The 27001-nt window shown below is 38.6% G+C and overlaps 1 protein-coding gene across 8 annotated transcripts in view; it reads left to right on the forward strand.

The window, feature by feature from the left end:
• The window catches only part of HS3ST5 (heparan sulfate-glucosamine 3-sulfotransferase 5), a 200472-nt gene extending 175405 nt beyond the window's left edge, over positions 1-25067 (forward strand). For 7 of the 8 annotated variants that reach the window (XM_035320124.1, XM_035320123.1, XM_035320126.1 and 4 more), the window contains 2 exons: positions 17581-17719; positions 22772-25067. In XM_035320124.1, the coding sequence (XP_035176015.1) occupies positions 17613-17719; positions 22772-23702 (1038 nt within the window). In that variant the 5' untranslated portion in view covers positions 17581-17612 and the 3' untranslated portion in view covers positions 23703-25067. Of the gene's footprint in view, positions 1-9226; positions 9250-17580; positions 17720-22771 lie in introns of those variants that run through there. The other variant, XM_035320129.1, reaches the window with a different exon arrangement.
• The last annotated feature ends 1934 nt before the right edge of the window (positions 25068-27001 follow it).

Consider the following 27001-nt stretch of genomic DNA (forward strand, 5'->3'; position numbering starts at 1 on the left):
TTGTCAGTGTTTTACATAGTTACAAAGCAAACTAATAAGCCAGATTGTCGAATTATGTCAATCATGTCTAAACATCAACAAGCAAATTGCTGTATGCAGATGGGAAATTTGTAAAAAGCCTAGATACTCAGTACAATGTGAACTGTGTAGACTGAGATAGTGATTTAAGACTACCATCCAGGGTAATGTGACTTTCCACCATGCAGCTCTGAAGTCAGATTGCTGGCTGCATTAAATTGCTTGGTGACACTTTTGACATTTAGGGTACTGACCAGGGAGCACTTTTATCATTAAGTGTTATGTCCTGCTTTCTCTACCCCATCACTTTACCCACCATATTATCACACAAGTATAATAGTTGTTTTCTTGTTGCCTCTTCTGTGGTCCTCAGGATTTATTGCAGCTTCACACCTTGACTGACTTCCCAAGGTTCCAGCTGAAAGAGAGATGAGATCCAAGAAGCGCTGTCAGAATATTTTCTGTTAAAAACAAAAGAAAATCATATATATTCATACACAGTCCTGTTGGGGATTGGAGTCAACTTTTAGCCCAGTGTTCCTGATGTCAGTTTTCTGAGTGACAAATCCTTTTGGCACTTGTCATCTTTGCACCAGACACTACCCTGGGGGATGGCGGGGGGAGAGGACCTGGTTGTGGCTGGTAGTTGCTGAGTGCTTGTGTGATTTCACCCCTGTCCAGGCTGATACATGAGTGATAAAAGAATAAAGAGTTTAAAAAATGTTATAAAGCTTTCAGAATACTTAAATAGACTGAAGTGAAGAATGCACAAGAAGGCAAGATAAAAAGTAAGACATCAATCTGTGGGAAGAACAAAAGATCTATTAAATTAATCAATAGGACTTTTACAGTGGCAAATATAATTTAGTTAAGGAAAACATAGTGCAAGAAGAATATAATGAGTTTTCTACCCCTTTCACAAGCAAGGATTGAGAAGAACAGTTAAAGACTGATAAGTATATTCCTCAGAGAGGAAGAGTCCTCTGGAGGGTGGGCTTGGAGCTCCGATGGAGTAACAGAGCCCAGTGCTTTAGGAATGCAGCCTTGGACCCACAACAGAAAAATGTCACCTCATCAAGAAGACTGGAATATAACACACACCAAAGCCACTTTCAGTCTTTCCTTATATTCTGAAGGAAATAGCAAGGAAGAGATATGTATTCATTCCCCAGAAACTTTAACTGCCCTTCAAGAACATAAGGAAACAATGGGAGAAAAAATAATTTATACTGTAAACAGGAACATCTGTCCATGGCCCTCTGTAATAGGATGACCTCTCTGCTATTGTAGATACCTCTGTAAGTCACTTTCCATTAGGCAAGTGCTAAATATTTGATGTTGGTTCTACCCAAAATGTAAGTTGGATTGTTCAAACACAATGAAATGTAGATTTATTTATTATTATTATTTTATTTTTATTTTTTTTACTGTGGATAACATTGTATGCCTTTATCCAGTTTTTAGATTCTTACTGAAACCCCATCATTTTCGTGGTCATTCTTTAATGAATGACTGGCTTAATATTGATTTGCTTTTCCAAGGATTCATTCACAGTGCTACAGATTTTCCTGCATCACCGTTAAATGTCCTGTTGTATTGATTTCCACTGATCCATGATCATTCTTATTCAGGATTTGTTCATTCATACTGCATAGTACAGAGTGCTGTTCCAAACTGTGTTTTTTTCCTTTACTAACATCCCCTTGAAATGCAGTCATGAGCTACCAAGAGTTCCTGAATTTGGAGAGACAGATTTTTACAACGTCTCCTCCCTGTAGCATCAAAAGACTTAACTCCGATATTATTAGTTTTATTTTTACAACTTCTCAAGAGTTTTAACTGTCACAGTCTGAAACATGGTGCTGTGTCTCTTCTAATGTTGAATATTCATGGCCAAATACAGGCAACTGCTATTCAACAACAGTTTTCTGAAATTTGGGCAAGAGGAATGCAAGTAGCACTAAATTAAACTATTAGTGCAACACACAGAAGTTGTGGGGGTGAACAAACTTAACAACTGTATCATCCCCCATCTGACTGGAGTGCTGATGTTATTAATTTAAAGCTGAACCAGCCATCTGGGCTCTTTAGCATCCATATATGTTATGTTAGAGTCTGATCCTCAGAAAGGAGGAACCAGGGAAAACTTAATCTGCCATTCTGAAGAAAGGCGATGATATTTCCTTTTCTCAGTATGCAGCAGCCTTTGCAGAGCAGGAATTTAGGAGACCCATGGGGTCTGTATGTGCTAGCAGGCACAAAGGCTCATTTTAACTTCATCTGGCCCTTTGGGAGAGAGTAAACACACAGAGCATTTTTCTTTCTGCACAACTTCATAATAAACTTCCAGAGGAGCATAAGCTTGACAGACTTCGCTGTGCCATTCTAATTAAAATAGATCTTCCTTTAAACAATTGATTACATCAAAATAAATAAATAAATAATAATAATAAAAAAGTCTTGTTTCAGTTTCAATCTCACTAGAAAGACAGCTATCACAAAGCTATTATATCCTGTGGGAAAAAAAAAAAATGCAACTCTGACTTTAAAATGCAATCAATGAGAAATCACACGACTTTTTTGATTGGGACTTAATTTTATTTGGAATTGTTTTGTGTCCTTGTAGACTATTAATTAGAAATAATAATAGTATTGTTCTTCTACAGAAATTTCAAACACATCTGCCTTTCTATAAAGCAGATGGTTGGTACAGCTCAATGCACTGCCAGTCACAGCAGAGGTCTCAGCTCGATTACTTCTGTTAGCTGGCAGGGGAAGGATCTGGTGGAAAAATGGTAACCCTGAACAGAGGAAGAAGTCAATGGAGTGTATGTTTTCCAAGCTGCAACTTGAGAGGCAGCCACAGGCAGGAGGAGCTGTCCTGTTATCACAACATTGCAGCCATCAAGGCTTGAGACACTGTATGAAAATGTATAGGAATGACACCACGATAGCAGTGAGAGCCTCTTGAATCCCAAGTATTAAATCGGTGTCAAATAATCTGATCCACAATTTTATCCAAAGAATTATGTTCCCCTCTGAATAGACCTTCCTTGGCCAAAAGCAAACTCAATTGTATTATCTTCTGTTTGTTCAAGGGATAAGCCTAGCAGCTGCTGTTGTTGTGTAACATTTATATCCTTACAGAGGCTGCAATTACAAGAGAAGCTCCGTGTGCTGGGGCTGGCCACTGCAGTAACCTTGGAAGTAACAGGATGCACAGTGTTGTGCAGAACAGTCTCTCTCTGACAGGAGACAATTGGGTGGTTGCCTTTATTTTCTTTTTACCTTTCTACTGCAGAGTAGATCCTAAATACTAGTCTGCAGAAGTGCTTTCCATTAATATTCTGCTGACAGACTTTATTTCAAAGCAAGTGTTTGTTATTTTCATAGATGGAAAGAAACTGTTAGCGTTCTAAGAGATAAAAGATTTCTTTTTTTCTTTCTTGCCTGGTGCATCAAAGGGTACTAACATGTTCATAGTTCTATGGCTGGTTTCTGCACCGTGTGCTGATAGAGCTGTGAGGGCTTAGGACAAGGAATGTGAATGTGTGTAGAGGGTTGGTTTATTTTTAATCATCCTTGTTCTCCACACAGCAGTGTGAACAAAGCCTGAAGTTGGGCTGCCTGGGAGCATGGGCAGGTTGGGCAGAAGCCCACAAGCTTCTCCCTGGAAAAAACAGGCAGCTGGAGAGAAGAGAGCAGGGGGGAGCAGTGGCCTCACATTAGGGAAACATTTTTCTGCCTAGGAGTTGTGTATCTGCATTAAAAAAAAAAAAAAAAAAAAAAAATTGCTCCTGGAGTCCCAGCAGATATGGCTCTCAGGCACTGAACTGTTCCCCTGACAAGGTGTAGTTAGAGAAACTTTCTTCTGATGAGGCTAAGGTGGCATCTCTTCTGCGAGTAGCTTTATCTGTCAAGGGTTCTGAACAAGCACCCTTCAGAGGCAAAAACTATATCTACAAATTCAAAGGGAAAGGAAAGAATAAATGTTAAATATAAAAGTAACAACAGTCCTTTGCAATAGAAGAGAGCAAGGTTCTCTTCATATATAAAACTTCAACTCCATGGTACCTTTGTACCTACTTTATGTCTACGTTTTATAAAACAAGTTAGAAACTTCCTGTGCTGATCTAACACAACATAAAGACATCTCTGCAACTTCATAGTCCATAGATAACTATTAAACAGATAACAATAATACCAATAGTTGGAGTGAGGAGGTACCCTGTCTCTTACCACGCTCTCCAGAGTTTGATTCTGTTGTTAGCAGCAATGTGGCCCCTGCCATCATTCCACCTTTTTGGATTCTTAATCGTTATCAATAATTGTTAAGAATTGTTATTACTCAGTCCCACAGATTACTAGATACATTAAATTTGATCATATGCAGTACAATTAATACATTTATAAGACTAAAAGTTCCTGCCCCCTCAAGAAGAATTGCTCAGAGAAGTAATACAGGACATTGATTTTTAAGAAAATAAATATTTCTAATGAGAAATAAGGTAGGTAACAGCAATTTTAATGGAGTCCTGAGAGAAGCATCTTCAAAGACTGAAGAATTAAGGGAACCTGTAAGTCAGACTCTCCTACCTGAAAGAAATTGATCCACATCTGGTACTAGTAAAATTATCGTAGGTAACACTATAATATTGCTTTCTTCTTCTAGACTGTGATCTTGCATTTGAGAAAGCGGTGTCTATTGCAGAGATGCCAGGAAGCGAGTCCTTCACCTGGGTGTCTGTCAGCACAGGGGAAGGAGCGCATCACAGCCATCCATCCCCAGTCCTGACAGCGCCCTTGTGTGGGGATACAGCTGTGCTCAGCAGAATCAGAATCAACATTTGTTTGTGAACATATTGTACACTCTGGTGGGGGAAAAGACTAGTGTCTCTTTTACTCTCTTTAAAGTGAAGTAATCAAGAAGCTCCTCCGTTCAGATACTACTGCAGCCAGGAGGCTATGAGATGAAATACTTCAAAAATTAACTTCCAGGAGACGGACTTGAAGTATATAAAAGAGCATCCTTCTCTGAACTTAACCAGCATAGCACATAATTCACTAAAGCTTTAATGGTGAATTTATGATGTGGAAAAATTTATTTCCTATCACATCTTCTCATTAAAAATGAGAGAGGGAAAGGAAAATAGAAATATTTCCCACATAAACTTCAGTTACTTCTGGTGAAATGGCAGGATGAAAAGAGTAATTAGGATTCAAGGTCAAAATGGAATTCTTTTCCATCCCAGTCCTTCACACATCATTCTGCTAAATGAGAGAACTGAAGAGAGGAAGAATTAACTGATTTCTTTTAAGTTTAGTAATTGCAAATGCAAAATGAATATCATTCTGGAGACATGGTGCCAGAGGACAACACGAGCTAATGAAATAATGGTAGCCCTGATAAATAATTTATGCACCATATCAAAAGCTGAATGAGATAAAGAAATGGAGAACCCATTTGAAAATTTAGAAATTGCTCAAAGCCCTACTTCCAGTGACTCCCAAGAGGCTGAGCACAGAGCACTAATAAACTCTTTGACCGTGTATAATTCATAAACTTTCATCTATTTTATTTTATTTTATTTTATTTTCAGTGCTTACACTTTATATTTAACAAAGGAACAAAGGATGTAAAAACCCTGGTAGCAGTTGAGAGGAGGGCATAAGCCAGCTGATTCCTCCATTTAGTCTATTCATAAAGAGCATCTGTTTTCATCCCAAACTACACATATATCCACCATTAAACTTAAAACTTTGAAAATGGGAAAAAAAAAAAAACTGCTCATATCCTCATGCTTAGTTTTTATTTGTGTCTTTATGCCAGCTATTACAAAGTGAGATTACAGTACAACAGAAGTTATGTTGAAAATATTTTTATTAATGATACTATTTTACAGCTCCTGATTAATGTTCAGACTGGTTTTGTAAATGATCCATTCAATGGCCATAAAGTGAACTCAGAGCAAACCAGTGGATTCTGTCTGAAGGCAGTGGGATGTTTCTGAATGCATTACGCATTGAGAAACTTCCATCTCACACAGCCACATTAGGAAGATATTAATAAATATTACTAAATTTCCCCGCACACACAAATCTAGAAATTATTTTCAAATAAGATTTGCCTTGAAATGATTTCAACTGTCAAAGTAGCAAGCCTGTGAAGTCATATTTGAAAAGACAGGGTGTCAAGGGGGGTATTTTTAACTCTTTACATGTCAACACTTTGTCATGTGATTTCATGCACAGCACGATTCAGTTGCACAACCAGACTTTTAAAATCTGTTGTGGATCTCAGCAGCTTGACAATTTGCCCCTTTAAGGATGCACAATGAAATAGTTTAAGCTGTTAAGGTTTTTTTTTCTCCTAGATTATCTTGGAGTTTTACTTTTCATTTTTGCAGTCTGTTTGGGAATAAGGGGCACTGCCCTGTGGCTTTCTGAGGGAAACCCTCTGCTTCCTATTTTGCGTGCACAAGCAGGGTGCAGCACATTTCTCAACCGTGTGACACATTTCAAGCTGCTGAAGGGCTGTGATGGCACCTGCAGCCTTTGCTAGCACGTGTCAGAAGCAGACGGTCTGCAGACACCAGCAGACTACTACATGAGGAATTTCCAAGCTGCTTCCCACCAAAGACAGAGAAACCACCCAGCACTGTCAGGGCACCTTTGGTGATTTATTGGACTTGGTGGGTAGATGAGAAAGAAGGTGATTGCTATCAGCAAACTACAGAAGCAGCTACAGGGCTGCTGCACTTTGGTGACGTGCTGCATTGGTGCACAGCCTGTCATCAGGCTGAGGAGAACAAAATCCATTCCTCAGATCCTGTGTGGCTGCCCTGCCTGGGTCTGAGAGCCTGTTGAGTGTTATTTGAATATTATTTACTTCATTAATTTCCTCCTTCCATCAATTGATAAATAAATTATTCATAAGTAAATTTATAAATTATTTACCAGCTCTATTGGTGATTGAATAATATTGACCAAATAAATTATTCACTTTCTTCCCCCACCAATTGACAAATAAATTATTTGTGAGTATCTTTTTCTACATTATTAGATCAAATCTTCCATCTGTTGAGACATTTATGACGTCACTCCCTGATGTCTCCACTAGTTGTAAAACACTGTAGAACTTTTGTTTTGTTTTGTTTTGTTTTTTCCTATAGGAAATTGAATTAGTTAACTTTATTTCATACATGTAGTGCATACATGTAGATGCATACATGCAGCTGTTTTGAATACAAGGTTCTTTTGAATATAAGTTGACATGTGGAGGTGTTTTTTTACATTTCAAAGCCAATTAAACAAAGCATTGAGATATTTTGCAGTTAATTCTCAGCCAATAATACATTTCAATATATCTGAAATTGTGCAGATTATTTTACAGCTTTCTATATTTGTACAAAATAATCAGTGTTGAGGCTACCACCAGCCCATAATCCCAATAGGCATTATAATATAAGTTCTGTAAATGAATTTCAGGGGCAAATGTAGCCAAACCGGACAGATATCTTGAATAATGACCACTACAAATGTGAACTGCATAAGCCAGAGGTTATTTCAAATTTCTGGATAAATCACTAGAGCTTCACATCTAGCTAAATTCATTGTTTCTCTCTCTTCTTTCACTGATTCATGACTAATTTACATGGTATGCAAGTGATGATCATTCACTGTGGCATCATTTCTAACATATATTACCATGCAAGCAAAATTTGTCTACATCCAAAAATATGGATAGTCCATGTGGTGTCAGTCACTATGTTAGATCAGGAAAAAATAAGGTTAACTTTAATAAACGAATATATCTCTAGGAAAGTTATGCTAAATCATAAGCACCCATAAAAGAAGGATTAGTTTCTCTCTGTTCCATGGAGCTAAACTTAGTCTAGCAAGCCAATCAAGCTGCATTAGTGTGAAATCAGGATAAGAGAAGGACCATGAATAGTACACCAAAAATATTCAAGTCACTCTAAAGAGACAGATAGAGAAGGCATCTCCTGCCAGCAGAGGAGGAGCCTGTCTATGATTTTTCAGGTGTGACTGCGGTGAGGATCAGCAGCACACACCTCTCTGCTGGCATCTTTCTTGCCTCAGAGACCTACCAGTAAAGGATGTACAAAGAGGTTTGGGTTAACTTTTTTTTTTTTTTTTTTTTTTTTTGTTAGTTGTTTAATTTAAAACCATGGGAAAGGCTTATTTGCCAAGGTGGATACATGCAAGAGAGTGAACGCAGTCCCAAGGCAGCAGTTAATGCTGCAGCTCATGCTGCCCAGTGGAAGGAAGATGAATGGGCTGTGCAAGGGAAACAGGACTGCTTAGCAAGCAGAGAGCTCATTTATAGAGAACTCTCTGGCACTGTGCAGTTCTGTAACACCTGGTTGCTACAGACGTGAGCCGTCTCTCCTTTTCCTGTTTTTTTCCTCCCAGATGGGGGCTGTAAGCTGTCATTCAGGCCAATATAGCGTTGTATTATTGGCCTTTAAAACACATGAACAGCAGAAAATCACAGCTCTTTCATTTTCAGAGAAAACTGTTAATAGGTCTCCCTTTCTCATTAAGGTGTTGTAACAAGTCCCTGGTTAAACTAGCATTGATATTTTCACTTAGATTTCATCATTAAAATAAGCAGCACTACTTAGGGAGATGTTATGACCAGGTCTTACAGAGGAATAAGCATCTAGACTTTACATTTTGAAAATTAACTGAGTTGTCTTTGGGGTCTAGTCTTTAAACTCCTGTTCTCCCTGTGCCCCCAGTACAAAACCCATGGAATACCAAGAAATAGAAATATACAGAAAGGCATTGAGAGAAAGGGGAAAGACAGAAAAAAAAGGATGCCTAGACAAATGTGTGGTCAGAGACACTGGCTGTAACAATGATTTTGGCCACATTGTTCAGAATGGATGTGATTGAGCAAAGTTATATTTGTCAAGACCAGAGGAAAGACCACTGCAGTATTTAAGATAAAATGGTGATAGGAATCCATGGGGAAATATATATATATATATATATAAAATTATCCTTCATACAAGGTTTTGGAGAGTAGTCTGAGCTGAAGATGGCTCAGATTAAGGGTCTGAATAAAAGATTGATGCTACTGATCCACAATGTGTGCTATATACTAATCAGTGTGGTGTTTTTTCATCAGTAGTGGACCAGTCCAGGATATAAGTTTGGACAAAAGAAAAGAGATGAGCAAGTGATCTACATAAGGATATGCAGGTGGGCAAGAGAGAGCTGACTGCTCCACAGGATACACAGGGAAATCTGCAGCTGCAAAAGAAGCAGATCACAGAGTCACAAACACAAATCTTGCACTCTGAAGTCCTTAAAGAGCTGCCAGCTCTGATTAGTTTCTTTGTCCCTAAGGACAGTGTCCCAGGGATGTCATCCACTAGGTTAACTGCTGCAAGTTTGCTCTACCAAAGTTCAGGGCCCTGACTTTGCTTTTTGCCAGGCTCGTATTCCTTGAGATCACAAATTCAACTAGAGTTTGGTCACTGCGGCCCAGACTGCCTCCAGTCCAAACCTCTTTCATGAGTTTATATGTACTGCTGAGGACCAGGTCCGGTATTCTTCTCCTCTGGCTGGTTTTTTAAAACCTGCACCAGGAAGTTATCCTTGACACACACCAAGAGTCTCCTGGATCACTTACAGCCTCCTGTGTAGCTTTCTCAGTGATTAGACAGGGGATTGAAGTTCCCCATCAGGATGAGAGCCTGTGAGCTCAGTGCTTCTTGTAGCTGAAGCAGGAAGGCCTTGTCAACAGGCTCCCCTTGATCAGGTGGCTTGTAGTAGACCGTAACCATATCTTTATTCGTCTGGACCTTAACTTTCACACACAAGATCCCAACCTGTCTGTGTCTGTTTCTCAGAGGCAGCTCTTCACAATATATCCCTTCCTTAACACAGAGGGCAACACTATGCCCCTCCTTCCCTGCCTATCTTTCTGAAAAACTTGTAGCCCTTAATTGATGTGTTCCTTTTGTTTTATTTGTCCCATCATATTTCCATGGCAGTGATTAGGTCATGGTTTTCTAATTGCAGAGTGGTTTCCAGCTCCTCCTGCTTGTTTCCCATCTGTTGTGCACTGGTATAGGGGGAAAATAGATGGGCTATAGGCTGTATCACCTTTTTGGAGGAGCCCTCCCTAATTCCTTTGGGACAATTCACAGGTATTTCCCCATTGATTCCTAAAGTGCCAATGTTCCCTAGTTCTTCTCTGTCCATTTTTGGTTGCAGCTGTCATAATGCCAGCTGGAGAAAATGAGGCTGGTTTTCTCTTTTGAAAAGTGTGAAATTAGTATCTATTATAAACTTTCCACAGTCAGAAATACAATTCCACAGGTTTTCTATCACAGCATCAGCAGCTCCAATATTCCTGAGAAATGAAGTAGACAAGAAAGGTGCTCATTTCAGAAGGAAAGAAGGAAAGTAGTTGGGGAAACACCATTAATACGAAGAAAAGGGCTAACCCTATCAGATTAATCTTGTGCTCTATGAAGAGCAATGCAGGGTAATATACTCCAGGATGCTGGCAAGGAGACAGGCATATGTATTTTGGACTAATGAAGTCCTATTAAGATCTATGTGCTTGGAAGTGTTCCTGGAACACTGTAGCTAAGCATGGATCATGGCAGCCTAGTCATCTTTCAGCAGAACACAGCCGCCTGCCTCGCTGGCTCAGAGGCAATAAGGCAGTTTTTCTAAGCAGATGTGTCTGAGACCTCAAGGGCATCAAAGAGTCTGAGATTCCTAACTACTCTGACAGTCTGGCAGCAGATCTGTTTGGCACAGGGCAGCTTTGCAGTTGTTTCTGTCTTTCGATTACCACTTTGCTCAATGTCTTCCATTGAGAGAGCTGGTTATGACCTTTTCTACTATAGTCATTTGACACATTGTTTTTTAATCTAGGGATAGTAAAACTACAGATAGATGAGCACTAAGGTTGTCTAGACTGAGATGACCTACGGACAGTGCACTAAATAAGTATCCTCTACTGTTCTCTGTAGGCTTCAGAGAACCCAGATATCCAGGCGTACCACCTGAGCCAGCCATGATGGATTTCAGATATGAATCACAAATGTTTTCCTTCGGCAATGATAGTGTGCTAACTTCTGTGAAAGAATCATGTGTCTGTTTACCTAATAGCTGCATACAAATGCTGAGTTTGTGGATGGTCTCCCAGAGTAAAACAAACTTTCTAGAGAAAATATATTACACCTTTGTTACACAAAGAACTGGCTTCAAGGGCGGCTTAAAGGCAGTTGTAAATGTCAGAACTCTATAATAGCAGATAGGAAAAGGTATTTTTAAGTTATTGTCACAGCAGTGGCATAAGATTATAGGAAATCTTTATGTTGGAGTTTATCTGCATCCACTACTATTTTCTGCCAGCTTTGCTGACATTTTCTTCTCCACTGTTTCACTGTTTCAGTCAATATGAGTTATGAGGATAAAAGGACATGTTTAGAAGGCAGGAACATTTATGTGAATCTGTGAACTTGTTCCCTGTAGTTAAAGGGTTTCCATCTTCTCTTTTCTCAGGTCCTGAAATGTGTACTAACATTACTTCATCCCATTTCATTCAGTAGTATTTAAGAGAGAAAAACAATGAAACGCTGTAATTACTCATCTGCAATTAAATTGTTTTTTGATATTGCAAGTATGAATTACTAAGGAAGATTTTTGAAAAACTGAAATTGAAATTCCCTTTCTACAGGCTCAGACCTTTGTACTTCCCACAGAAAACCCGTATTTTCAAAGCTTTCGGTTTTCATTATCTATTTTGTGGTACAGTGTTTAAAAAAAAAAAACTTTTTAGGAATGAAAATTCTATTCTATTAGGAATGAAGAAATCCTCTCTCTAATGATGAAATGTCATGTTCTGCTTTGTCATGATCGTTGCAACTCTTTAGTGCATTCCACACGATGCAGTAGTACTGTTGCAATTAAACTGTCTATGCAAAGGGTCCTGGGAAAAATACAGAGGGTGTGTATCTTTTCCTTGCCACTGGTCTAAACTGTTATCAGTGGTGACCTTGCACAAAGGGAAAGAGACCTAGAGGAGGCTAAAGAAAGAGCAGGTGCATGACTGGATATTTCTGCCAGAGCATGCAGATCATGAGCTGATAAGATGATGCACACAATTTGAGGGATAAATTTAATTCTTTCCCAAACGCTATGAGTTTTCCAACCTCATACAAAGACTAAGTGCTTTATTTGCATGAATTTTACTCACAGTGACAAATACAAGAAGCTGTGGTTAACTTTCTAGGAACATAATGCAAAAGCAAGAGAAATGGAAATGTGCCAATTGGTCAGTTCTGTGACTTGTTTTCTCAGTCACTGTTTGAATCCCATATAAGCATAAAGATATTTTTACAATGCATGAAGACAAATATTTGTTGGTCAACAGATGACCCCTGCTGGTGTGCAAAATAATAATAATAATTTAAAAAATAATAATAAGCCAAATGATTGATAAATTCATTTTTTTTTAAAAAAATCTTATTATTTCTCCAGCCTCCTTTGTGTGTATTTGTCAGTGGTTTGTACTTCACTTTGATCATCACATCACTCCATCAAGACTGTCTCTCTTCAACCTGCTTATTCAAGGAGTGCATGTTGCCTTCCTTTTTTACGCTTCTCTCCATAGTCAACCATGATTTATTCATTTATTAACAGCATCTTCTCATCTCTGCCCTGGGGGTCTAAAAATTTTCCTATGATAATTTTCAAACAACTTTCTGATGGTTTGCTGCTTCATTGTCTGTTTATTTGGAATAGGTTATTATAGCAACAACTCCTGGTTTCAGTGCATCTGGAAATTTGTTATCAAATTCAGACTTATACCAGTGGTGGTATCATTGTTGCTATGGTTTTGTTTTTCACCCATGTTCACCCATTTGTGTAAGCCAATGGACTAAACTTTTGACTTAACTACTGAACTTTTCCATACATTTAGTCAATGATGTTGTATAGTGTCATACGGGGGTGTAATTCCTTCCCTCTCACAGAGGGAAGGCCATTTGTTTCACTGCCACCGTGTTTCTGTCTTCATACTCTGGAAAATTCTTAATGTCCTAAGTGATTTTAATTTCATTTGTTGAAATATCATGGGATTCCTGCTTCTTAAAATTACACTTAGGGCATATGTCTTCTTCAATCTAATTGGCACCTGTTGTGATGTGCCTTATGTCACTGTCTTTGTTTTCTTTCTGCTGGGTTGCCATTTCAGGTCTTTAGCATGGCCATCAGAGTGAATTATGCCATTGCCTGAACTTGTCAGCCCCATATCCCATAAAATATTCCTTTTACTTCCACACCTATCTAGCAAGTCTTTATAAAGCTTCTGATTTTACATATATTTTACATCTTAATTTAAACTTAATTTGACTTTGACATAACTTGAACCTAAAATTAACTTGCAGGAGAGTCCACAAAAAATTTGCTCTATTTGGCCAGCACTTGCAACATCTTCCTCTATCCACAGTCATCGTCTCCTTAGGAACAGTCCATCAGTTTTTCAGTTGGTATTATCATAGTTCTACATGGTCTTCCTCTGTCTTCTCTTGGCAATTCATTCAATAAACACTTTCTTCTCATCTACATTCTCCCATGGGAAATGGGGCTGAGTGAGGCATACACATCAATACACTAAATTAAGCCTCTTTATTTAACTTTCCATGCCAATCTAAATCTGTTCATTTGAAATTCACAAAACATCTTAATCTTTTTTTTTTTTTCTCTGTTGAACACAGATTTATTTCTATAAATTACATGTTCTAAATTGTGAATTATGTTGTTCTTATGCATCATGGATATCCAGGAAATGACTTTATTTGTGTATTTTCATATTTAACTAGATTGTTCAAGATAGGTGTTTGTGATGTAAACCCACTGGAGATTTGCAGCAGTATACTGTCATCTCTTTTGGTAGGAGGTTCCACATTCAGCATCCAGCTACTGGCAAAGTTCTGCCTGCTGCTTCCCCAAGCCTCCTGCTACTGCTCAGAAGCTGGTGTGTGAGTTCAGTCATGGTCCCTAACAGAGATCAAAATTCAAAAAATAAAATCCTTATTTGCTTAACTGCTAAAATCTTGTCACTTTGGATTACATTTTATCTTTCCTTCCAGCTTCTTGTTAGGTTTAAAAGTGCACATTCCCTGCAGTAAACTTTGTGCAGCTTATAATGTGTCACAGAATTATTTTTTTTCTTCCTTCTTTAAGTGTTGCTGTGTTAGTCTCCAACAACATTTCTGCCATAGGGACCTTCACCTTAACCACATTCTGGTTGCATTAACTCTGTGGCTTAAATAGCACTGTTTCTTCAGTGCTCTTCTCTGTCACATGGAGCTGTCTCAGTACATCGAGTGCAAGATGTAGCCATTTCTGAAGCTGAGATATTATTTTTCTATATTTTGTTTTATGGAAACAGCTAACATCTGAGAAAAGTATTATAGGGGACACAGACTCTCTAGAATAAAGCTCCTTCTGTGGACTTTAAATTAAATGATGAAAGATGCTGAAAGTAATAACAAAAAATACTGAAGCAAACAAATAATGTTACATTTGCAATTCTAATGAATGTTTAATACTTGTTATTCTGCCAAAAAGGTTTTCATATGTAGAAATACACTCAGGTACATAGAAACACAGAGCAAAAGGTACATTTCTTTCTTTCTTTTTTTTTTTTTTTCCCGTTGAATTTTATTGCACACATGAATATGGAATGAATAAGACCATGTGGAACCTACTTCCTGAAACAGCTTGTCTTCAGTTTTGTCTTTAATTGATTTTATTATGGCCTGATGACCTCCATAGCCTCAGGGAGACCTGCAAGGAGGATATAAATATAGTCCAAGAGTGTGTGAAGGAGGACATGTGGAGAGCACTTTTATTTCATGTAGAGGGCTGTTTCTGAGAGAGAAGTTCAGAACCAATTGTTGTAACACAGACATTATACGTTTATTTAGAGTAACACTGAAGGATTTTAAAATGGAAGCCTATGAAAATTCGGTATCCTCATCATGATCATCATGTCTTTCTCTTCTGTCTTCTTTAATTAAATAAATTAAAAGAGTAATTAGCAGTAGCATATTAACAGTGATAAAGTATCTGTGCATTTTACTTAATTATTAATCTTCAGCTGTTTTTTTCTCTTGTTCAATGTCTAGCATTCCTCCACCACACAGCATTTTTATGTCTTTTTTTCGGTGTTAAGAAAAAGTATACTAAAAAAAAAAAAAAAAAAAAAGCTTATAATGTAGTGAAGGCACTAGATAGGAATGCAGATACTTCACACTAAATCCCACTATTGCTACAGGTTTTCTCCGTGACCTTGAACAAATCACTTAATCTCTCTCTACCTTTGTTTCTCATTTATTTTTAAAAGGATTATCATACTCCTGTCTTTCCATTTACATTGCAAACTCCTTTTACTCTGTTTTATATGATTCTTGTTACAGAAAGGATCTTATTTGAAAGTTCTTATTATAGAGTTGCTTTTACCTATGTGGAAAACAATATGTTCTGTATGATAGGTTATACATAGGTATGACTTGACTATTTAAGGAGTTACTGTTATTATTAGCTCAGCAGAAGTGTATTACAGACTCAGCTGGACTCAGAGCTCCAATGTTGCATGCAAGAGATGATGGGTTAGAGTTACAAAGGCTTTCTCTGTACCAATACATTAAATGTGCTTCAGTCTGACTATCCTAGTTCCCTGAAGACAGTCCATATGGAGTGACCTGCACCCCTACCATTCAATTCAACCAGCACTGATGCAGACAGGCTGCATGCATGCTGGTTATTGGGAGTTAATGGTCTCTGGCTTGTGCTAGCTGCCAGACTGCATCCTAGAATCCTGTGAGAGCTTCCTGGTCCAAAAGTATAACAATATGGTCAGGACAAATAAATATTTGCAAGCTTTGTTTAACAGCAGCCAGTCACACATTGTACTCTTACTACCCTTCCTGCTTCTGCATATAGTCATATACTTCTAATAATCTATGCCTGTCTTGCTTGATGCAATACCAAGGGTGGGGGGAAAAAGTAAAGTGAACTGCAAAGGGAGATTTAGTCATAAAACATAAGAGGCTTGACATCAAAAAATCATTTAAAATAAGTTGTTAAAATTCAGAAGGAAAAAAAAAAAAAAAAGTTTTTGTTGTAACTGATCCATAATACATGAAACATTCCCTTGTCTAGGGAGTGACAAATGAATGAGTGGTTTATGTTTATGTATTTTATATTGAGAGAATTAATTTGGTGATTAAAACATTCATCTGGCAGATAGGAGATATGAGCCAGTGAGTAGACTTGTAACTTAAGTCTCCTGTACATTTATAAGAAAGTCCAAGACTGGAACAGAGTGAAGAACAGCATTGTCTTTAGCTGTGCTCTGAAAGGAAGGACTGATCTTTCTCTTCAGTTCTCAGTAACAAAGTATTTAGGCATCCAGTCTAATGAGTCTGCTAAACAGGTCTGCAGTCCCAAGCACCAACCTAATTTTGAGGGAAGAGTCATGGGATATTCCTTTTGCCAGTTTGGACCAGCTGTCCTGGGTATTTTCCCTCACAGGTCCTGATGTATCCCCAGTCTCCTTGCTGGCATGGCAGCACGAGAAGTAGGAAAGTCCTTGGCTCTGTGCAAGCACTGCTCTGAAGCTAACACATTTGTGTGCTATCACCACTATTTTCATCACAAATCCAAAATATAGCACTCTATGAGCTAGTATAGAAGGAAGAAAAAACAAAAACAAACAAACAAAAAAACTTTGTCTCAACAAAATCAGGACAGTGGGCTTTTGGTAATCTTTGGCACACATCAGAAAAGGAAACTTAAGTCCATGCTTAGTTCCTATAAGCTAGTAATGAGTAAGGATGTTCTCACCTCAGAGACAACAGTTTGCATCCCACCAGGTCCTAAGGTGACAGCCAAGGCTGGTGTCAGACAGATGTAGTGCTTAGGGAGTTCTCCAGCCAAAGCTGACATGCAAGGAGAGCTGACAGGATATGTCTCACACGGTCACACTGCTGTTGAAAAAATGTCCATGTGCCCAGCCTAGCTACATGCTTCTCAGGTATGCCACCATGAATTTGCTGGCACAGATCAGGAAATGTAGTGGTTTAGATTTCAGTACAGTTAACATTCTAATAATATAATACAGACACAGTAAACCTGCCCAACACACTCTGTGCACAGGATCTTCAAGCCCAGTTCCTGATGCTATTACAATATAAACGTCTTACACAGCCAAGCCCTAAGCTGTGACTATTAGAGAGCCCTAGTTATGGTGGTTGTAGCTGAAACATTATTTACAGAATTATCTCCCTTGTCCAGATGCACTGCCTGGTGTTACTATGTGGGACAGAGAAACAGTAGCAAACAAACAAACAAACAAGTTTTGACTACTCGTTTTGCAGTTTTGAAATATTTTTGTAAATGTGGCTTAATTACTTGCAACAACTGATCAAAGACCTGTTACTAAACATCGCCCTGCATATTGTTTTCTGATGAGAGCTTTATATGTTCTTGTCTCTGCAGACTTAAGAAGTCCTGAAGATTGATGGAGGGCCATGCTATTCAAACAGCAGGTGTTGCTGAGACAGAAGCTCTTTCTGCTAGGCAGCCTTGCTATTGGAAGTCTCCTATATCTAGTTGCCAGAGTTGGGAGCTTGGATAGGTAAGTCATTCAGTAGCTGCTCTCTTAATTGTAAATGTGCTCAGATTGTCTGAGCTTTTGTTTAAAAGTTCTGATTTTTTTCCTTTTCCTTCCTTCCTTCCTTTCTTTCTCTTCCTTCCTTCCTTGCTTTCTTTCTTTCTTTTTCTTCTTTCCGTCCTTCCGTCCTTCCTTCCTTCCTTCCTTCCTTCCTTCCTTCCTTCCTTCCTTCCTTCCTTCCTTCCTACTCATATATAGAAAGACTGTCCATCCTAATACTGATTTTCATTGTTCTTTCCTTCCCTTTGGAGAACAGAGTAGAAAAATAAAGTTGCAGGTCATCCCTGTCAAAGTATTTCTGTCTGCCCATTTGTATTCTAAGCACATTGACACTTGTTTTCAGAGAAAAAATAAAACAACATCCAGTAAAAATGCCATTACAGTAGTTAATTTTTGTCTGTGTGCATCTGTGTGTTGACCTCTACTTTCAGCAAAACAGTTATGACGTATTTATATACCATCTTTACTAAATTTATGAGCAAGCAATTAATGTGCTACAGTGGTAGTTAAAATTAAGTATGAGCCTGCAGAGTAGCTCGTCAAGTTTTGAATACTATTTCACTTGAACGATTGCTGCAGGGTTTGAGAGTTTTAACTGCATTAATTAGCCAGTATTTTCTAGAGTTGAAAGTGCTAAATAAGTAAATTGTCTCTGCAAGTGATTTCCTGGAGAGCAGTATAAAGTTCAGAAGAGGTAATCAAATAGTATTTGGCACATTTGACCAGGCCAATTTTTGGCTCGTTATTGACAGTGTAACAGTGGTGTTACCTGAACTGACTGTGCTGGTTCTGCCATCTTCACAATGGCCTGAGATTAGTCTTGTAGGTGCTGCACAAAGACAGTGTAGAAAAAGCTGTTTTGAAAGAATGAATGAAACAAGACTTCAAGATTGCTAGAAGTTGGTAGACAGTTTGTGAGTGTCTTACTACGGATCTTCTTTTAAAAAATTGAAAATATTAGTTGAGTTCAAATGTACACAACACTTAATAAACAATGCATGGAAAATTGTTTGAAAATAGAGATACCTAATATCAACTGAGTTCCATCTACAGTCACTGCCTGCCTTCTTCATCTGCTTAACCCCACTTCAGAAGAAGAGGGAGACCATGTTCTTAGCTAGGACTAACTATATTGCAAATTAAGCCCCAGGATTTATCTTTCTTCCCCTGGTGGTCAAAGCATCTCTGATGCTCCAGAGGTGAAAACTTCATTGAGATTACAGTGATTCCGAAAATGGAGGCAGAGGTCCTTATTGGTCCCTGAATCAGTATATTTTATGCTGGAAGGCATGAAATCTAATTAACCTTATGCTATTGTCTACGCTTGCACATCTGCAGAATTTACTGATGGCCATAAAATTAACTCACCACAGTATTTGACTCATCGACCTCCTGTGGCAGTGAATTCTGCAGGTTTCATATATAATGTTGCCAATGGCAATAAAAATCAGTTTCATTTTCTTGCATTACCCAATGTGGAAAATACCACACTGTGAAAACAAAGCCCTTCATTTGCATTTGTTATGAAAAAGAGAGAAAAGAATCACTAGAAAACATGAGACAAGGATTAATTAACTGGAAATGTTCCACCTCTGCACTAGGGCCCAGTTCAAACTTGAACAAGAGATCTGGGGATTGCTTATTCAACAGCCTCAAGAATTATTTGAGTTTTCTTAGGAAATTACTGATACTTATCTGATTCATTGAGTCATAAAGTCTGATCAACCGATCACCTCCCACCATGGAAGTCCCCTGTCCTTCAGATCCTGAGTGCAAGGAGCTTCTTCACTTGTAGAAATTCGGACAATTTTTCCCCTAGAAGTTTTGAGAAAATCTGGATAAGTCTTCAAGTTGCTTGATTCTCTTACTGGCAGCATGAGGAGCCTCCACGCTCAACTTTGATCCTCCTAATTGCTTATGCTTTAACCAGTCTCCTAATCTTCTGCCACTGTGATATTTGTATTGGGAGCAAAATAGCCATTGTTTTGGATCAGGAGAGACAGTGAAGGCAGCAACACTACTTGTTAAGATTGCCTGGACTTATTTTAGCTGCTTTGATATCGCTGTGTTTTAAACCGGACAGCAGCTAAGCACCACGCAGCCATTTGCTCAACCTCCCCCCTCTCTCTCTGGGATGGTGGAGAGAATCAGAAAAATTAAGCCTGTGGGTTGAGATAAAGACAGTTTATTAGGACAGAAAATAAATGAAAATAATAATGATAATAGTACTACTAATAATAATGTGTACAAACAATTGATGCACAATGCAATTGCTCACCATCCCCTGATTGATGCCCAGCCTATCCCCGAGCAGCTGGTACCCCCAACCCGGCCAGCCCCCCCATGTTAATTGTTCAGCATGATGCCATATGGTATGGAATACCCCTTTGGACAGTTGGGGTCAGCTATCCTGGGTCTGTCCCCTCCCAGCTCTTGTTGCACCCCCAGCCTGCCCGCTGGCAGGGCAGAGCGAGAAGCTGAAAAGTCCTTGGCTTAGTGTAAGCACTGCTCTGCAACAAGTAAAACATCTGTGTGATACCAACATTATTCTCATCCTAAATCCAAAACATAGCACCTTACCAGCTACTAGGAGGAAAACTAACTCTATCCTAGCCAAAAAAACAGGACAGATATTTATCAAAAACATAGTTTTCTGAGATTGTCTATGCTGGATTTTCTCAAGAAGAACATTTGTGAAGTTTTACCATAGCTGTTTGAGAAACTGACTGTTTAGGGAGAGCAGCTTCAATGATACAATAAATATCACATATTCTTTCTTCACAAACAACTCTGTTATTTTAATGGGGAAAAAATACTCAGAGAAGCAAAAATATTAGTATGGTAAACAGTTGTATCTCAACTACACAGAGCTGATGCCTATTTAATCCCTCAGTAGCCATGGTCTTTTAAAGGATATTCTTATTGTTTAGAGAGATAAGAAGAAAGGGGAAAGAGTGAAAATACTGAAATGTAAAGTGTTGAGGAAGGACTCTTAACAACATCCAATCTTTCCCTTAGGCTACAGGATATCTTAAGTATTTATTTACTTTAAAGGAAGCCACCCTGTTTGACAAGCTGTTGTGTTATACTGAAGGCAGTGCTAACTGTCTTTTTGAGAGAAAGAGATAAAATTAGTTGAGATGGATCTGCAACTGCTGTTGTGGAATCCTTTTTGCTTGAAAACAAATAAATACACAGAAGGATAGGGAATGAAAGAACAGAGATAGCAATTGCAGCTTCTGTTTCTTATGCTTTTAATTGCCACCTTGTTGCAGCAGGTCAGACTGTTGCAGCCACACAACAGTCTAACCAAATAATATCACAGTCAAGATGTTTTCAGGCAGGTTTGCATCCGTGTTGCAATATTTTTTGTGACCAAGTCAGGCTCATAATAGATGGCAGAGAGTAAATGAAGAGAACAGAAAATTAAGAAAAGAAATAACAGGAACTCACTTCTCACCACACCTTGTCATCAGTCTGCAGGACTTATCTAAACCTCATGTGAATCCTGAAATTTCATCTGGGTTATTTCTTCAGCTCTGCCTGAAGGGGGTATATCTCTCAGCATCTGGATAGCCAAGGAAGCAGCTATTGGGTCATGCAGAGGGATCAAACTTACTTTGTCCCGGCCATCAATTGTCCTAGCATCAGTGTCAAATAGGAGACCCCAACAAGCAGTGATGTATGGAAAAGCCACAAAGAAATAAATAATTCTGTCCTGAAAGCAAGGTTTGAATAATATACAGTAAATGAGTGAGGGGCCACATGCTGAGGAACCAGAATAAATACTGAATACCTAAACAGCTATTAATGAGCATTACCCATCTGGTATACTGGCTGAGGCAGGGGTCCTGTGAAAAATAATAGCATGTGGTCATGTAATATAAAAAACGTATCATAATACACTTGCACAGCGAGCTCATATTAGAATTGCCTAGGCAACCTTTGTTCTTAGATATCTTTAATTTTGGAGAGCATGGCTCTGCAAAATTATTAGTGTTATTTTTTTCTGTAGGACCTTGGAAGGTCCTTGTAGGACCTTGCCTATGTACTGATTTCATCTTCAGTGTAACATTGGCTTGTATAAAGAGCAAAGCACTGATTTGGGAGTCAAAGTGAGGGATTTTTCAAAGTCCTTTGGGAGCAAAATTTTAATATTTTTCTTACTGGCTCATTTCTTACATTCATTGACATCAAATACAAGAAGAAAACATTAGAAAAGTAGAAAATACATGATATAAGTGCAGGTGAATGTAAAAGAATAGCACAAATGAACAGGGGCAACAGAAGAAACACTAAAGTGCAAAAGGTTGGTTCAGAGAGAGGATACACAAATGATGACAAGAAAATCATAGATATAATGATACAATAAATGTATTTTTGAAAATTTCTCTTCTTTTTTTTTTTCTGTTCTTCTCAAACCATGCCTGATTCAAAACCTTGGTCTCTCTGATTCTGTCCCAGGAAAAACAATGGATATCTTCTAAACAGGAGGGAAAATATTGAGAGGTGATGCTAGAGAGTTGTTTTTAATCTCTTTTTCTCCTCTTCACTAAAAAGGCTAACTCTGGATCAGTAGCTAATAACGCAATGGGAAGTAGATGAAAGAATTCAAGTTAGAATAGGACTAGTGTTCGAAAGACAGTACTTAGATGAACTGTATTTTTGGATCAAAATGACCAAATAAAGTTCATATTAGAATGTTTTAAGAACTGCTGAAGCAATCTCAAATTAATCGGCAATGTGGGAGGTGAGGTAAGGTTCAAGAAGCTCCAAGAACAGTAATCACAGTGCCTATGCTTGAAAAGAGAAGAAGGGTGGAGGAAGGGGTCATTCAGACAGATCATAGCAAAATACCAGAATAAATAATCAAAGTATTTGCACTAATTACTAATCTCTGGCAGAATAAAAGAAAAGTTGAAAAACACAACATTGCAAAAGATTTCTATGAACTGTACAGAAAACTTGTCTTAAAAGCTGGCCTCTGTTTACAAATACATCTTCTGTTGATTACAGACTGCAGCCCCTTTGCCCCATCGATGGTCAGTTTGGACCCCGTGGTCAGGAAGAAATTGCACTGCGAGCTCTGCAGTTCAAGCGAGGGCTACTCCATGAGTTCCGAAAGGGCAATGCTACAAAGGAGCAAATACGACTGCACAATCTGGTTCAGCAGCTTCCCAAGGCCATCATCATTGGGGTGCGGAAAGGAGGCACCCGTGCACTGCTAGAGATGCTGAACCTTCACCCTGCAGTGGTTAAAGCGTCTCAAGAGATTCACTTCTTTGACAATGATGAGAACTATGCCAAGGGGATTGAGTGGTACCGGAAAAAAATGCCTTTTTCTTACCCTCATCAAATAACAATTGAGAAAAGCCCTGCATATTTCATCACTGAGGAAGTACCTGAGAGGATTTACAAAATGAACTCCTCTATCAAGTTATTGATCATTGTCAGGGAACCCACCACAAGAGCTATTTCTGATTATACTCAGGTGCTGGAAGGCAAGGAAAGAAAGAACAAAACCTACTACAAATTTGAGAAGCTGGCAATTGATCCTAATACCTGCGAAGTGAACACTAAGTATAAGGCAGTGAGAACCAGCATCTACACAAAACATCTGGAGAGGTGGTTAAAATACTTCCCAATTGAGCAATTTCATATCGTGGATGGAGACAGGCTCATCACAGAACCACTACCAGAACTCCAGCTGGTCGAGAAGTTCCTAAATCTTCCTCCAAGGATAAGTCAGTACAATCTATACTTCAATGCCACCAGAGGGTTTTATTGTTTGCGATTTAATATTGTATTTAACAAGTGCCTGGCAGGTAGTAAGGGACGCATTCATCCAGAGGTGGATACCTCTGTCATTACCAAATTGCGCAAGTTCTTTCATCCTTTTAATCAAAAATTTTACCAGATCACTGGGAGGACTTTTAACTGGCCCTAACCTAAACTTCATAAAAAACTTTCTGTTGCACCTGAGACATGCAGTAATGTCTCTGCTAAAATATGCACTTTTCAAAGACACGGCTATCAAAGTGACTTCTTTTCATGCATACGTGTATATATGCAGTGTGTGACCAAATATACGGTGGGATAAATTTTTTCTACATAGTAACTAACATAAATTTACCATCAACATATTTGTGTCTTTTAAGATATACTAATAAAGGAAAAGGAAGTATTTAGGGAAACAAAGTCAGACACCATTAAAAGGGTCAGTGTTCCTCTTGCTTGGTGAAGCGTTTGTGTGACATAATTATTGACCTAAGCAGAATGTTAGTTTATGCCATACAAATTCATGTCAAAAGTCTGTGAAGCTGTGAGAAAGAATAATATTCAGGCTATATTTGGTATGTATATTGCTGAAGGAATACTGACACTTTAAATATAGTGCTGAATTTTTACAATGAAAGTGGATAGTACTATTTTCTTATTATTTGAAATTAATAACTTATACAAACTACATTGTTTTGGAGTTCCTGTGGTGAGTTTGCACTATTGTTTTAATGTATGGACCATAGTGTCACTTGTAGCATGTCAATCATGTGTCAAAGAAAGGTCAAATAAGTTTTTCTTCTATGCTTGTGTGTCAACAAAGATAAACATCATGTACATAGTGTACAATGTTTGTAAATACTGGTTTCACACTAAGTAATTCTATTTTGTAAACTGAATATGGCTATTTAATTTATTGTGAAAATTAAATTTATTGTGGTATTTAAAAATGGAATGGATTAAAGTTACCTATATGTGCAACTGCTTTTTTACTGTTGTTTAATGTACATCACTGTGGGGCTTTAGCCCAGATAAATCATGTGCACATACATGTGAGAGTTGCATGTGTATATTTGGTTTCTAGACAGTCAAGAAAACCGATACATGAATTGAAGCTGAGTTTATTAAAAACTCGACCGTCTGGGAATCTGGTGTTTTACACAGCTCAAAGAACATTATTGCTGTTCTGTTACAGCACTTTGCAATAATTAATTCAGTTGCAGTAGCCCATGAGGCTAAAGAATGACTGTAAAAGTTTGCTATAAACAGGTATATCAGAAACACAGAACATCCATTGAAACCAAAACAACAGACAGACAAAGCAGATTAGGAGTTATAGAGATTTCACTACTGAAAGCTGGTGATGTTTCAGAAGTCAGGCAAAACTGTTGTGATTCTTCTGCTTTTATCTGATAACATGCATCTGTTCAGAAACAACCACAGTGTTGTTATTACTCATGTAAACATATAGTTCATGTATCCATTCAGTAAGTTATGAGAAATTAATAGAGGAAATGAGTGTTTTAATGCTTTATATATTGCATTACTCTTAAGAAAAAAAAACTAATATATATATATTTTTTAATATATTTTAAAATAAAAAGAAGAAGGAAAGGAAGGAAGGAGAGAAGGAAGGAGAGAAGGAAGGAGAGAAAAAGAAAAAGGAAAAGCAGTTTAAAACCAGCCCCTAAAGATTGAGAAGGACACAGATTTTGGAAGGTATCCAGAACATCTGAAAATTCTGACCTACAATAGCAGAGTAGTTGGTAGTTCAGATTATAATAAGATCAAGTTATCCCTGTGGGCTGTTTATCTTGCTCAGTGATTTGGAAGCATCGGTTTTCTAAATAAGTGATTTTCAAATCTCTTGTGAGAGATTGGTACTTGTCTTGCTGTATCTTTAATCATATGTGCTAGCACTGTGAGCAACGTGCCCTTTCTTCATGTGAGCAACGTGCCCTTTCTTCATGCTGATTCAGAGTCTTGCCAACGCAACACAGTAAAGCATATGTGATTTTTTCTGCAGTAGCTACAATACTACTCACTGTTTTCCTGCATGACAGCCATTTATCCTGCCCACATCCATACATAAAGACTAAAACATTGAACTCACCTAACAGTGCACAAAGAGAAGACTAACCAATCTAAAATTTGCATAATTTTAAGGTGAGCAATCAGATTCCAGATGGCTTTTGTGATACATACTGGCTTAAGGTAGACCTGTCAACAAGCTCCAGCTGAGGGCTAAGATATATTTGCAATGAAAGTGAAGTTACCTCTAAGTTTGAAATGCTCTTTTGAAAATAACATCTCCTTGAATTACCCAGAAAAAACAAACAAACAAACAAACAAACAAAATAAACAACAACAACAACAAACTAACTCAGAGACTGTGGTCTAAAAGGCAAAGACTACTTATTGAAGTTAACTGACTTTGCCTCCAGCTTCTCATTTGCAATCTTGGAGACACATGGATGCAATAGAGATAGATACATAGATATTGCCTGCATATAGATAATGCAGGCAATATCTTAGAAAAATCATAGAAACACAGAATGGTTGAGGTTGGAAGAGACCTCCAGAGATCATCTGTTCCAAACCCCTGCCAAGCAGGCCCACCTAGAGCATGCTGCACAGGATCACACCCAGGTTTCTTGTCCTGTTGCCGGGCACCACTGAAAAGAGACTGACTCCATCCTCTTGACACCCTCCCTTCAGATATTTGTACACATTGATAAGATCTCTTCTTAGCCTTCTCTTCTCCAAGGTAAACAGGCCCAGCTCTCTCAGTCTCTCCTCATATGACAGATGCTCACATCCCTTCATCATCTCTGTAGCCCTCTGCTGGACTCAATCCAGTAGCTCCATGTCCCTCTTGTACTGGGGAGCCCAGAACTGGACACAAAACTCCAGGTGTGGCCTCACCAGTGCTGAGTAGAGGTGGAGGGTCACCTCCCTTGACCTGCAGGCAGCACTCTTCCGAATGCACCCCAGGATACCACTGACCTTCTCGTCCACAAGACAGCATTACTGTCTTATGGTTAACCTGCTGCCAACCAGGACTGCCAAGGTCCTTCTCCTCAGAGCTGCTTTCCAGCAGGTCAGCCCCCACCCATACTGGTGCATGGGGTTACTGCGCTCTAGATGAAGGATCCTGCACTTGCCTTTGTTGAACTTCATGAGCCTCTCCAGCCTGTCCAAGTCCCTTTGAATGGCAACACAACTCTCTGGTGTCTCAGCCACTCCTCCCACGTTTGTGTCATCAGCAAACTCGCTGAGGCTGCATTCTGTTCCATCATACAGGTCATTGATGACTAAGTTGAATGAGACTGGACCCAATACTGCCCCTGGGGGACACTGCTAGCTACAGGCCTCCAAATAGACTGCCACTGAGCACAACTCTGAGCTCTGCCATCCAGCCAGTTCTCGATCCACCTCACTGTCCACTCATCTATCCCACAATTCTTG

Source organism: Oxyura jamaicensis, chromosome 3 (assembly GCF_011077185.1).
Source record: "Oxyura jamaicensis isolate SHBP4307 breed ruddy duck chromosome 3, BPBGC_Ojam_1.0, whole genome shotgun sequence".
Taxonomy (NCBI): domain Eukaryota; kingdom Metazoa; phylum Chordata; class Aves; order Anseriformes; family Anatidae; genus Oxyura; species Oxyura jamaicensis.